A 13,499-nucleotide genomic window follows, 5' to 3' on the forward strand; every position below is an offset into this window, starting at 1 on the left:
TTTTCATCATGAACTCAGATTCATATCTATTATGTCTATCTTGCCTAGCTATCATACAAAGCAGCTAAGACGCGCAGAGAAAAGCAAGTGTGCCGTATCCATTAGCGCCATAACTCCAACTAGGAAAGCAAGCAAGTAGGGATTGATCAAGGGTATCATCCATATCCGCGCCGCCATCCGCAACAACAATCAAGGTAGATGGTGCGGTGTCAAGAGACAAAAAAAGAAGCGATCATATTACACGCTTCGTCGCTTTCCAGTGCCGCATCCATCCGTCCATAACCTCCATGCCTAGAGAAGCGCAACCACTGTAGGTAGTATCGCCTAGCCTTGGGCTACTTAAGCTCCGGCTCGTAACAACCACCGGCAATAACCAGGTTCATTCGAGTAAAGGCGACCTTTTTGACAGGGGTGCGCTTGGTGGGGAAGGCGCTGATCTGGTCCGGGGTAATGGTAACCTCCTTGCCCTTCTTCTTGCCAGTGCCTCCGGAAGCACCCGCACCGCTACCGCTTCCTTGGGCGTTGGAGCTGGACGCCTTGTTGCTGGACTCGGCTCCTCCGTTGGCAGCATTGGCGGCCCCGTCAACACCGTCAGTCTGCGCGGCGGCCTTGACGCCCTCGGGCGGCATCTCGACATCCCAGACCCGGACAGTGTTGTCGTGTCCACCGGAGACCAGCACGTTGCTCTCAACGCTGAAGCTCATCGACCAAATACCACCGCGGCCATGGCCACGGCAACGTTTGATACGAACGGCCTTCTCGATATCCCACAGGAAGATGTTGCCGCCGATGTCGGCAGAGGCCAGGATCTTGCCGTTGGGAGAACACTCGAGACAGGAGATGTACTCGGCATGACCCGTCAAGACACGCACACATTTGCCATCGCTGACGGACCACATACGGATAGACTTGTCGGATTCGTCGGAAGCCGAGAATACGTAAGCGCCGTTCGGGTGCCAGGTGAGTGTAGAGATGGAAGTGTCGTGGCCCACAAGGAGGCGCTGGGCCGAGGCGTGATCCTGAGACCAGACGCGGACCGTCTTGTCCCAACCGCCACTGGCAAAGTAGTGACCGTGCGGGCCCCACTGAAGGCTCATGACGGGACCATCATGGCCGCGATAGATGCAGAGACAGGACCAGACCTCGAGGGACCAGAGGCGGATCTGGCCATCGGCGGAGCAAGAGATAAGCAGCTTCGAGTTTGTCTCCGGTTTGGGACCATCGCCCTCATAGATATTACGATCGAGGTTGGCAATGGCGTCCGAGAAGGCAACACTGTAGACCGGACCAGAGTGACCGATCAGCTTGCGGTTGTTGACCTTGAGGTCCTTCTCGGTAGGCAGGGTGGATTTCAAGGGTTTGCCGTCCATTGTCCAAACGCGAATGTACGAATCGGTGGTGCCGACTGCAACCAACTCTTGGTCTTTCGAGAAGTCCATCGACGAGACACTGTACCTATAGTTAGCAGGCTGGATCTAACCTCAAGTCATAGGCATATGGGGCTACATACTTTCCAAGGGTGTTGTGGAGAGTGTACATGCAGACGGACACACTAGGTCCCACGCCACCAGTTCGACCCTCAATCCGGAAGCGATCTCTATTCTCTCGGACTTTCTGGACTTCCATGACAACGTCTCTGGATCGTGAAGGCGGGTAGGGGATATCGGTGCGCTGGGGCGAATCTGCCGACTCCTTCTTAATGGGGTGCAAAAGGTTGAACTCGTCCACCAGTGTCGAAGTACCATCACGCGGGGGATTGATCTTGTCTTCCTCCTCCAGCTCAGCCAAGACATCCGTTCGCAGCTCGGCGTCCATGGGCAACGGACCCAGCTTCAGAGCGGCCTTGTTATTAAGGATGTCGCGGTTCGAGACACCCGTCTTTGTGCCTGCTCCAGGAATGCCTTCTTGGGCATCGACATCATCAAGCTCCATATTTCTAGCGCGGCGGTAGATGGCCTCGAAGCTGAACGGCTCGATGGGACCACGGGAAACAGCATCGATCTTGCAATAGTTGTTGAGGAGGAATCGAAGACAGGCACCGCCCTGCTCCTCATCCTTCTCAAGGAAGGTCATCAGAGTGCCGACGACAAACTTGTTGAGTGGGATGTTGTACTTGTTCTCTCGGTACAGCTTGGCCATGGCGTTCTCCTTGACGTGGGCAGGGAGCGTGATCAGCTGGAGGCTCTTGACCTCATCGCGGTGAACATTCTCGAAGCGACTATGCAGTTTGTCCATGAACTCCTTGGCCTCCCCGAGGTCATTACCCTCGACTAGTTCGAGGTAGGAGTAGACGAAGATAGGCCACAGGATCTTGCCAAGCTCGAACTACACCAGAGGTTAGCCCCAAACGTCAGAGCGACAGATGCAGATTGCCTACCTTGTAGAGATCAAGCGAGTTCTCCACCCACTTCTCGAGGTGGGTGAAGGCGCGCATGTACTTCTTGGGACCCATCTCGTCGTTGTTCTTCAACGGGCGCCCGTTAGGATCCACGTTCTGTACCTCTTTGCGAAACACAGCCTCTGTATGGGTATACCCTCTCTTGAGGAGATAATCCGTAACCTGTTCGGGTTTTAGCTTATTAAGATCTACAAACCAGACATTCTGGCTTCGTCCCCTGCCTGTTGGCCAGGGCTCAGGGTAAGGTGGGATAATTGTATTCGCCATGGCAAATGAACGAGGACGGGATATTCGAGGGAGTGGGAAGAAGGATAACGTGCGCCCGCGTCGTGGCCTTTAAACAGAATCCATGATGACGTTGGACCAACAGTAAGAGGGCGGTGAGGGGAAGACAATGCCATTCAGATGAGTCTCTGGTGAAGAAGCAAACATGTACAATGCAATGCAGGCTATCATGGCATTGTTTGGGCGAGTGCATACAGGTAGGATGTGGGGGATGACGACAGGCAGGTAACGCGAGCACACTTCGACCCAAAATGCAGGAACACTTACGATTTGGTTGAGGTTATTGTTGTTGCTTGCAGGCGCAGAGGAGTTGGTGCTTCCAGCAGCTGCTGTTGTTGAAGCCGGCGCATTTGTTGTTGCGCCTGGGGTGGTGGTTGCAGGTTGTGGTGCGAAGCTGGCGCCAGTGCTGGGACCTGCCCCGGCACCATTGCCAGCACCAGCGGCACTAGAAGGTGCATTATTTGATGATGCCATCGCCGAGTGTGGTGTAATGCCAACGAGGGATGAGTGAAGGTTGTCGTCGATGAGGCGCTAGCGATGTGCTCGCCAATCCTATATTAAATATAGGACGATATGTCGATTCCGTACAAAAGGTTCGCTTTCAACCCAGCAAAGCTTGAAGTCAAGCCGCTCATGAACCACCCGTCATTCCGGCAGTGTAGCGGATGACTACCAGGTGACCGATTGCCGGATGACAGCAAAACAGCGGCAATGGCGGTTGTTCCTTGATGAAGTGGTCAAGGGAATGGCGGATTGGATCGGATCAATGCTGGTGGTCGGCGAGGCCACTTGTGGTTGATGAGGCTGAAATAAACCTGCATTGACGCGACGCGCTAAAACAAAGGGCAGAATCGGCGACAGTGCCAGGTACTTAGCCCTCTAAGTATCCAAGTACCGGAGATCGCTGGGCCTCCCCCACCTTCAGCCACAACCATCTCAGCTAGCCGTGTCCTGTGGGGAAGAAATGCGTTCATTCCTACAGGGACCTCGACCTCGACTTCACATGCGACGGGGACTTCTTCTGATTGTGCGCATTCACCGGCTTCGTACACATGCACACCTGTCTACTCTACCCATGGTTTCTCCTACTTGAATATCCAGCCTGAGCCTGACGGGATTGGAGGCCCACGACACACTTTGTTCATTTCCTTTCCTCCTCCTGCTCTACGCCATCTTGTTCCAACTCCTAGAAAGTGTTGCAATTGGCTGGGTGACTTAATTAGCCGCCCTCGCGAACATGAACTCCTCCCAAGATATCGTTGGAGGTGAAGTGCCCTTCGTTCCTTTCACAAGGAGCGAGCGCATGCAGCAGCTGGCCGACATCGATAGGGTATGCTTCTTCTCGTCTTTTGACTTTTTGCTCTATTCAGCCGTCCACCCCACTAATTGCTGCTATCTAAACCCATACAGAGCATAGTGAGCTTGCTGCCGACCGTCGCCCAGGCACTGCAGAGCATCAGCAAGAACGACTCGACGGCCGAGACCGACACGCGCATGATCGGTGGCAGCGACGACAGCAAAGACGTCACCGTGTTCAAGGAGTCCATGGACAAGTTCGTCCGCACCCTGCGCTCCGTCGACGTCCGGATCAAGCGTCAAGTCCAGGGCATGGAAGAGGAGGGCATCGTGAACCTCGGCGATGACAAAAACAATAGCAGCAACAAGGGCGGCGAACCCAAAAGCAAGTCCTTGCAGCCGGACGGTCACGGCCGGATCGGCGGCGTCGATGCCGGCTGGCTCAACAGCCGCAGCAACAAGGTCGAGCGCGACATGGAGACGGAGATCTGGGGCGAGATTGAGTCCCTCGCCGCACTATTGGCCGAGGGCCGGAACGGCGTTATGAGCGAAGGAGAAGATACCCAAATGACCTCGTAGTTCAACTTCGAAGGTAAAAATGACTACTCGCCGGCAGGTCAGTCATATGGCTTGGCGTCATAGAGAGCGACTAGCAACTGTTCACCCACTCCGTGGGTGAGTAGAATGGCTATTACAGGCCTGGCGAATCAATTTCAGATATGCTCCTCATTGGAAATACCGAGGTAAAGTAAAGTGCCGAACGTAATGAAACACGTACCGCTCTCCCAAATCAGTGGCTACGGTTTTTCTCGAGTAGTAGCACCCTGCCTCTAATAGTACGTGTACGCAGTTGTGGATGGATCGATGCAACGACGCTGTTCACAAAGCGTTTTTGAAGCGGCCCACGCCCTTTCTTGTATGGGTTCCACATCAACTCCAGCGCAATAACCCAAACTGCCATGCGCCCCAAAGCCAAGATTGATGACAGACGAGAGATCGGTCTTGCTGTGTCCCCAACCCGGCCGTCCAAAGGCTGACAGGGGCAGAGCTGGGCTCTCTCTCTCTGGCAAGCGGTAGACCAACTACTTGTTCATACGAATCGATCGCTCCTATTCGAGGGAATATTCATTAAGTCAAATATTGGAGATAAAAGAGTACTAGAAGAAAGTGGAATTGCATTCATAGCTACGGACAGTCTGGAGTGCTTATTACATGAACTCCCCAGCCCTTGGCCACCGTTCTCCTTCCCGGAAGCCGTTCCCTGTACTCGGTTGCGCTAGGGATAGAGACCGATTGTTGTCCATAACAAATGACCATTCTGATTCTTCACCCAAAATATTGCTGGCGGAGGGGTGGATTCGTTGTGGGCTACTACCTCTGTGTGTCTGTGTGGAAGTATGCTAGGGAGAGTCTCGTTAGATAAGCCGTGAGAACGCAGCAGTATCGGTACATCGTCCCATACTAAGTATAGACGCAGAAATCCGCAACATTGCCTTTTAACGCTGTTGAAGTCACGCGGGCTTTTTTTTTCCCCAGAGACACATCGCTGTCTGGATACACATCCTGGTCCCGAAAGAACCCTTCTGCCGCTGTAACGCATGTTCGTTGGAGACGAACGCCAGTTCCACATCTTGGCTACTCGGGCGTTGATGGGTTCCGTTGGTCAAGTTCTTAGTACCACCATCGACCCGGCCGCTCGATCGCCTCGATACGCCTCTTCATATCGTAGGCCAACCGCTGCAGCTGTAGGTGCAGCTCTTTGAGGCGATTCAGCCTGTCGTAGAGGGAGGTGTCTCTATTATTCATGAGGTTTTGGATTGTAATCCAATCCCCTGTCCCGGCATACGCGATCTCGTTCAGCTCTTCGTCTTCCTGAGCTTGTTCCAGCCCTCCCTCTCCAATCTCTTCAATCTCTTCAGCTGGGTAGGGACCCCGATCGAAGAGGTACCATACGAGTAGTTCATGACTATTGTGTTCATACAGCATGGTGTGCTTAGTAGCTGTCTTATTACGGTATTCCATTTCCTTGCGGATGTTTGAGACCTGGCTCCTATAAAGATGAAAAGGTCAATTTTACAAGTCAGTTTCTTCTCGTATCCATAAGTCGGGAGGTGGAAGTGAACGCCACAAGAGCTCGGCAGTCTAAACTTACTCTACAGCATCATATTGAGCGATGCCCGTGTCTGCTGGACTGCCTAATAAAATCCAGATACAAAGGCACAATCTCTAGGACTGTGCCAAAACCGAGTCTGGAGGTGGGTGTTCCTAGCTCTGCTCTGAGGATGCACTGGCTGAGCCATCTATTCTCTGGATTAGTCCAGCGGCGGCCATCCGTGTCAGACATGGCGGGGAGTTTTGGATGCTAAGCCAGTTGAAGAGGGCCGAGGTGGGATTGGAGTTTCTCTTTGTTTTGGTTCTCGTTGAGCGCAGTGCTGGGTATTATGGGACCAGGGGCGAGTTGATGCACAAAGAAATCTGTGAGGAGTCTCGGTTGTAGGAGACACCGTTTTATAGCTCGAGAAAAGCACACTTGCTGAGGCACATAACCAAGTACCTGGCTGAGTAGCCAGATTGCCCCGAGGAACTGGGATATGAAAAAGACTAGGTTGCAGACGCGTTTACATCACCAAGCAACTAAAAGATCCCTTTCAATGGATGCTACCGCCCACCAAAGTTGCCCTCACGTCCCAGCACAGCCGCGTCTGTTTGCAACCAAAACCCCTGAAGCCAAGTCGAGGAGGTTTTGGCTTCTACATTTCTCATAGGTCCCTTACGCACATGACCTATCTCCATTAAATTATCAATCAAGCTTCTATTTCGATCATCGCTACTATAATCTGCTCGCTCTCCGTTGAGACCTACAAGTGGGTGAAATATGTTATTGGAGAAGTGGCTGCGAATGCTAGTGTTTCGTTAAAAGGGGTAATCTGGGCTAGAAGAATGTGGAACTCTAAATCCACTGGACTCCCTCAGGCACCGCGTGTAGGAGATCTGACACCGCTCTCTGAGTTAATAGTTACCCATACCTACTGGACTGAGGTTGATGGCACCAGTTCCGAACAAAGCCAGCAATCATACCTCCAAGTTCCAACAAAGAGCGTTCTACTACGACCCCCGCCCTTACATATGTAAGATGTACTCTTCTTGATCGGCAGCAGAGGCCAGGACGGGGGGTGTTGCAAGCAGACTACGGCGTTATTGCGGACATATATTGTCAGGTATGTGCAACATGAGGTACGCAGGAGGAAATTGAGTCGTCTTTTGGGTCGCAGGACACTGGCATCCACCCTACTTCATCTGTGCCCGTTTGACGACCTATTTGCGCTTTCGATCTCACGTTAAATGGTATTCAAGGTGATGGCGGATAGCTGCTTGCTTCACATCTTGACGCACCAACGCTGATTAAATTTGCTTGCTGTGGCTCGATAAGGTGATCAGTCGCTGGCAATCGAGACTCACCAGCAAGCAACTTGATCAACCCCTTCCAGTAATTAAAACAGTACATGTTGGGAGATATCTCTCCGCACTTCTCTGCAAGTCTACCAGACTCCAGATGTATCTAGATCCTTCTATAGACACGCTGTCCACTTCTGACTAGGTCTATGAAGACCCAGCCTTCATCCAGGCTTCAGGAGATGGATAGCCAAGGAGATCAGACAATACACTCCTTCACTCCACCCAACAGTACATTCAATGTAGACTGCCTAATATAAAAGGGCTGAAATTTCCAACAGATGTTCCATGTCAACCCATTCTACAACATCAACACTCTATCAAACACACCATACCTCTTCTTACAAAGGCAACCTTTCCAAGAGCCCCTGAACCCATCCTCGAATACCACCAATATGCGTTCCACTATCGCTATCTTCCTCGCAAGCATGCTTGCTGGAATCGCTATGGCCTGCGAGTAAGCCATCTCCCACCACTACCCGTTTAATCACCTACCTTTTGGGTATCACCGTCCTCCCAAGCTTGAATGAATGGTCAAGTAACTTTATCGTCTAACACTTACTCTTCCTCTCATAACAGAGGGACTTGGACCATCCAGGAGTGCACGTACGATGGCCAATGAATCGATGTCGTGAATTGCAGTAGCCCCCAGCAATGCATTATCACAGGCAATGGAGCCGGATGCGGCGTCCCCGATGACAGCAACGCCTCTTGAGGGGGGATGCCACTACAGCCGAGATGAGCCAACATCACTTCAAACCGGGCAGTGGTGGAGTTGCAGTTCTATGTTTTCGGGATTTATGTTGGAAGGAGGTCAAGGGACGATGCTACCAGCCACAATGTCACGTCAAGAGCGATCAAGGGTAATGAGCGTCATGGTAGAGACTTCTCGCTTCATAACTTAACAGGTCGACAACTCCTCATAGGGAGCAGCAATTCAGTGTAGCTCTGTCCGGTTTCACAAAAGTCCTTCCCGAGCCTGTGTCTGTGTTTTTTGATACGTTAAGGGACTACATCAATCATGTGTACCCGGTAAAACTAACCCTGATTACAAAGGAGACTGGCCCAGTATCTGCTACCCCCTTGTTCAATCTTCAACCGTCAATCCGCAGACCACCCATCCCCTGCATTTTCTTTCTTTGTACACAAACCCCCATTCGTCCATCAGCTTACAAAGAAAACCGCTCCTCATGCTCCACCTGCTTCTGCCCATCAGGCGACCGCCTGACTACCTTGACGAAGCGGCCCTTGCGGGCGCCGACGTCGACGTTGACGGCGCCGTGACCGTAGTCGTGGTAATCATCGTGGTCATGCTCATCCCCGCCATCATGATCCCGTTTGTCAGCACCATCACCATCACCGCCGCCGCCGCCACCGCCGCGGACCTTCTTGGAGCCGTCCTTGTAGATGCCGATGGCGCCGCGCCCGCCGCACATCTGGTCCTTGTTGCCCTTGCAGGCCATGTTGCAGTCCTTGTTGTAGATGTAGCCCGCGGGCGGCGCCAGGAACTTGCCGCAGTAGCATTCGCGGCCGTACTGGACGCCCGCGAGCGGGAAGTTGTTCTTGGTACAGAAGGCCTGGCAGCTCTCGATGGTCATCTTGTCGTCCAAGTAGGACATGCCGGTCAGCGCCCCGCCAGGATCTCGGTGGAGCAGCCGAGGTACTTCCAACCACCTACGATGGAACCGACGGTCGGGTTGCCAGTGAACAAGGTGGGGGCTTTGGGGGCCTGGGCCTGGGCCACCTCGCCGATGAAGGCGGCAAGGACGAGGAGGATTGTGGTAGGTGAGAGTAGGAAATCCATGTTCTCGATTGGGAAGTAGTGCCAATAATAGCTTGAGTGAGCTCCTTCGCCCCTTTTCTATACTTCGTAGTATCAGTAGGAGCTAGGGATCTTGAAGCAGTATCCCTAAGGTTGCTTTTCACTCAATGAGTAGTTGATGGCTAAAGATCCGTGAAACCCTGCATCTTCCACCCTTGACTCCAAATATAAGGGTTCCTGGAGGCAACCCCGGTGGAAGGAGATAGGAGTATCAAAGGGAGGACTACGTCATGAGGCCCAACAAAGCAAACCCTTCAGTAACAACACCACTTACAAAGACACTTCAGTCACTTCGGCTTCGCTACCCGCAAACGGACTAAACCCGCTTTTACTAAACTATTTACCAAGCCGGCCACCGGCACTCATCGGTATGACTGAGGATCAATGACTCGATCGATCTTATTGTTAGCAAGAGTATAGTAATTTCACGTGAGTCTTGGCTGACTCTTGGCTAAGCAATCGCGGTACTAGTTTGTTTACTAAGTGTGTATACTAAAGAAGGTGATCGTGAGGCTATAACTTGTGATGTCCAAGCTGCTACGAGATTGGCAAGTCGTGGGCAGTTGATACTATGATGTAGTGTTTCTTGAAGGTTTATAGCAGCAGTCCTTGATACTGATTGCAGAGCCAAAAGCCATAGGCCTAGAAAGGCATATTTGATACCTATAATTTAGGGGCTCACGGCTCATACACATGTCGGACACCATATATACATTTATCAGTCACATTATGTTTAGGAATTTTAATAATTTATGCTGAGCATTGAATGCTAGGGTTTCCACTACCAATAGCTGGTAGCCCAAAAAATTGACGTTCCCTAATCAGAACAAACTTCAGGGAGGGCAACAATGTCGACGACATGTACGAACACCCTGATTATTCTCACTTAAGAATTTTCGTGAGCTCAACCAGAGCATTCCCACATCACAGAATAAATTTTGAGGCCAACACAATTTCCTAATTTTCCTTGCTTCATTATTCCACTTGCTCCTCCAAAACACATTCAACACTGTAACCACCTGGGAAGCAAGAGCAACACCGAAAAGAGAAAGCAAGATACCTTTGCTCACGATAAATAACTAAGGCCTTTGCACTCACCCATATCGTACAACTGCACTGTCAACAATGTCTCGCAACTACAACGCCGAGAAGAGACGCATCGTTGAAGGTCTCTGCCGCCCAGGGACTCTGTCGCAGCCGTACGCCGGCCATCCTTTTCGGCCGCCTTCGAGGTAGCCGTGAATTGCACCAGTTCTTGGAGGCTGGAGTGTTCGAGTCTGGAGAGCATTATTAGCGCGTAAAACGCGCCTTCGAGTAAGTTTTCAGTCATGTTATCCCTCTCTTAAACTCCATCCATCCGCCCTCTGCCCTCCGCCCGCTCCCCTTTCTGATCCACACCAGGATAAACGGCGCTGACGAGAAGTACACCTTATTAGTACTCAAGTCAGCCGCATGCTTCGCAATGACTTTACTCCCCTTGCCGATGAGATTCCACAGTATGTGAAATTCAGCCACGGTGACCGCAACGATGGCAGCCACCTTGTCAAATGGATTCACGATACCCGGGACCTGTACCCCGAGGAAGAAAAGGAGGCAGGAAACGAAGGAGCAAGAGAGAACCAGCAGACAGAGGTCCACCAGAATGAGCCCGGTACCGAGCAAGAACACAACGATCAGGGTGCCGGTGATAGTGAGCAAGAAGTGGACGGCAATGAAGACCAGGGTGCCGATAATGCCGCGCAAAAATGCATGAGAACGCATTTCATCTAGCGGAACCAACTGAGGAATGCCGGCGCCAAGTAGAGGAGTACAACGGGTGGATCACATACAAGGAAGAGCTCCCTGATGTTGGGTTTCCTTGGTAGGCAGAGGAGCAGGGAATGGAAAGAGAAAGATCAGGACACTAAACATGGTGTGATGAACACAGAGGAGTTCGAGGATCTGCTGGGCCATTAAGCAGTAGTTTATGATTTTCTGGTTACACATCCCCTTTGATTCCTATTAGAATAGTCAACATTGGCACCGGAACGAACTTCAGCAGACCCCATTCCCGCAGCCTTCGTCCTCCTTCGACAGACTGCATGCATCGTGCTGCTCACCTTGGCCCTCAGCGTGGGAGCCCCCCCATCGTAGGCCGTGCGTCCAGACATGCCACCCTGAACGTGCCGCATCCACTGGCCGGTGTTAGCCTGTACAAGCAGCTCTTCATTGATGCCTATTATGCGCACACACACAACAAGAACAGCCAAGGCAAGCTGCTATTGGGCGATACGGGCGAACCCTACCGTTGGAATCATGACGCCGTTGCCATGCCCACGCAGTCTGTCCGGCCTCATCATGTCATCACATGGGCCAACACAAGATCAAGAAGATAGAGTAATAAAAACAACTAAACACAGTCCAAACTGCTCTTCGTATGCAATAGCCGCGAGTTTTACGTTAACATCACGCGTGAGAGTACCATGTGACATAACAGAGTGAGAGTGGCTGATCATCATTAAGTGCCTACCTCTTTCTGAGACTCTTTGCCACGACGCAGTCTTTGGCGAAAAACCACTTTCTGATTTGTCTTCGACGCACCCACATCTTCAAGTTGTGACACCTATATGAACACGCTCCGTTTGGACTTTGGCGTCCAGGTCAAGAACATTACGTATCTGTGCTTATAACAGAGTCCATCATAGACATCCTTCACAGTTGCCCGCTGTAAGCCATGTTCAGAAGCCACTTGAGAGGCATGATGATCATCGTGCGCATTTCGTTGAAAACCGCCTAACAATTACCATGGCTAATATATAAATCGTAGCAATTACCGCTCAAAGCCCTACCCTTGCCTTTCCCGGCATAAGTCTCTGCACCCGCCTCGACCAACGAAGACACCAAACCCAGCCGATCCTGCATGCCCACCATCGCCGCGCAAGAAATCACGATACCCTCGACGAGGGCGGGCCCATCGAACCGCGGCTTCAGGCCATCTTCCCTCCTGTTCTGCGGGAAGATCTCAAGGATCCCCCTCTCGCGGGCCCAGGGCGCCGACCGCGTGTACTGTGCCAGCACGTGGCTCTCGTCCGTTTCGTCCACCAGGTACTGCGTCGTGAAGGGGGTCCAGTTGTCCGAGAAAACAGAGCCGGAAGCAAATGCCGCCGCCGCCGCCTGAGAAGAAGAAGAAGAAGATGATAATAAGGATGGATTTTGAGCAGTCGCCATTGTTGGGTCAATGCCAGTAACCTGGCCCTTCTCTATTGTGGAGGACTGCTGTTGCTGCTGCTTCTCGTCCACCTGGCCGAGGGGGACCGCCGCCGCCACCTTGATGCGTCGTCTGCCACACATACCGCCCATTCCGCATCACGGGCAAGTCGAGGGCGTACTTGGTCGTCATGACCCCCGTGCAGTGCATGAAGCGGGTGGTCGGAGACGTGTGGCGCGGGGTTTCCGCCTCGTGCGGCAGGAACGTGATGGTGACGCCGCACCAAGTCGGCAGGACGAACTCGGGGTACTTGAACGTCGCGACGTCCCGCGAGGACGGCTCAGCTCCTACTCTTCCCCATGTTCCCGACCCTACTTCCAGTCGCTTCATCGTGGCGCTGTACTTGGTCGTATATTCCACTTCCCACCTAGTGGTGGTGGCGTTCTTCGTGGTGGCACTGGTATCATCAGCCGTAGTTGTTTTGATGAAGATCTTCTTCTGCAGCAACCTCGAAGTCTGCATCGAGATGCTGAACTTCAGCGCTTTGAAATGACTTGTTGAGGCTGCATCATCGACATATGCTCTGCTCTTCTCTTCTGGATAAGTTGTGGTGGAGTCTACCCCAGGTGTATTGGTGCCCGGGGCGAAGTATACCGGCGGAGGTTGGCGGGGCCCCGAGGTGGCCTCCTGATACGAGGGCAAACCAGGAGCAGGAGGATGCTCGTCGTCTTCCGAGGTTAAGGGGTGAGGAGTTTTCTTGCCACCGTGATCCATTTTGATGAATTTGATTTGAATTGCTATGTATGAAAACGAAGGTTGATCACAGACAGATGGTGGCTGCCTTGTCGAGGTGTTGAAATCACGTGACACTGCCTAACCAAACACTAAGTCCCTGAAAAACAACATTGAAAACACACACTGCGCCATGCTAAGAAGTGCCGCAAAGGACCGCCGACGTCACCACCGTTTCAGGACAGATTTCACGAGCCCGGCACCTCATGAAAATAAAGAACTAATGTACATCGTGAAAAAATAAAAGTTAGGCATTAACTTGATGG

At 52.2% G+C, this 13,499-nt stretch overlaps 8 protein-coding genes across 8 annotated transcripts; 3 read left to right on the plus strand and 5 right to left on the minus strand.

The window, feature by feature from the left end:
• Positions 1-335: 335 nt before the first annotated feature.
• On the minus strand, positions 336-3,157 carry PG994_003057 (Transcription initiation factor TFIID subunit 5; the record flags this gene model as incomplete). Its single annotated transcript, XM_066854466.1, has 4 exons — positions 336-1,449; positions 1,511-2,325; positions 2,378-2,560; positions 2,951-3,157. The coding sequence occupies 4 exons, from the start codon at positions 3,155-3,157 to the stop codon at positions 336-338; spliced, it is 2,319 nt and encodes a 772-aa protein (XP_066720321.1).
• Positions 3,158-3,920: 763 nt separating this feature from the next.
• PG994_003058 (uncharacterized protein) lies at positions 3,921-4,558 on the plus strand (the record flags this gene model as incomplete). Its single annotated transcript, XM_066854467.1, has 2 exons — positions 3,921-4,013; positions 4,094-4,558. 2 exons carry the CDS (start codon positions 3,921-3,923, stop codon positions 4,556-4,558), a joined length of 558 nt encoding a protein of 185 aa, XP_066720322.1.
• Positions 4,559-5,650: 1,092 nt separating this feature from the next.
• On the minus strand, positions 5,651-5,965 carry PG994_003059 (uncharacterized protein; the record flags this gene model as incomplete). The annotated part of the gene is made up of 1 exon (XM_066854468.1): positions 5,651-5,965. The coding sequence occupies one exon, from the start codon at positions 5,963-5,965 to the stop codon at positions 5,651-5,653; it is 315 nt and encodes a 104-aa protein (XP_066720323.1).
• Positions 5,966-8,601: 2,636 nt separating this feature from the next.
• Positions 8,602-9,051, minus strand: PG994_003060 (murein transglycosylase; the record flags this gene model as incomplete). Its single annotated transcript, XM_066854469.1, has 1 exon — positions 8,602-9,051. The coding sequence occupies one exon, from the start codon at positions 9,049-9,051 to the stop codon at positions 8,602-8,604; it is 450 nt and encodes a 149-aa protein (XP_066720324.1).
• A 5-nt stretch (positions 9,052-9,056) lies between these two features.
• On the minus strand, positions 9,057-9,236 carry PG994_003061 (uncharacterized protein; the record flags this gene model as incomplete). Its single annotated transcript, XM_066854470.1, has 1 exon — positions 9,057-9,236. The coding sequence occupies one exon, from the start codon at positions 9,234-9,236 to the stop codon at positions 9,057-9,059; it is 180 nt and encodes a 59-aa protein (XP_066720325.1).
• A 1,470-nt stretch (positions 9,237-10,706) lies between these two features.
• Positions 10,707-11,024, plus strand: PG994_003062 (uncharacterized protein; the record flags this gene model as incomplete). The annotated part of the gene is made up of 1 exon (XM_066854471.1): positions 10,707-11,024. The coding sequence occupies one exon, from the start codon at positions 10,707-10,709 to the stop codon at positions 11,022-11,024; it is 318 nt and encodes a 105-aa protein (XP_066720326.1).
• A 1,129-nt stretch (positions 11,025-12,153) lies between these two features.
• On the plus strand, positions 12,154-12,411 carry PG994_003063 (uncharacterized protein; the record flags this gene model as incomplete). Its single annotated transcript, XM_066854472.1, has 1 exon — positions 12,154-12,411. The coding sequence occupies one exon, from the start codon at positions 12,154-12,156 to the stop codon at positions 12,409-12,411; it is 258 nt and encodes an 85-aa protein (XP_066720327.1).
• Positions 12,412-12,468: 57 nt separating this feature from the next.
• PG994_003064 (uncharacterized protein) lies at positions 12,469-13,215 on the minus strand (the record flags this gene model as incomplete). Its single annotated transcript, XM_066854473.1, has 1 exon — positions 12,469-13,215. One exon carries the CDS (start codon positions 13,213-13,215, stop codon positions 12,469-12,471), a length of 747 nt encoding a protein of 248 aa, XP_066720328.1.
• Positions 13,216-13,499: the final 284 nt, after the last annotated feature.

Source organism: Apiospora phragmitis (assembly GCF_038363925.1).
Source record: "Apiospora phragmitis strain CBS 135458 chromosome Unknown utg000003l:1.0-2676785.0:1.0-2680665.0, whole genome shotgun sequence".
In the NCBI taxonomy this organism is placed as follows: domain Eukaryota; kingdom Fungi; phylum Ascomycota; class Sordariomycetes; order Amphisphaeriales; family Apiosporaceae; genus Apiospora; species Apiospora phragmitis.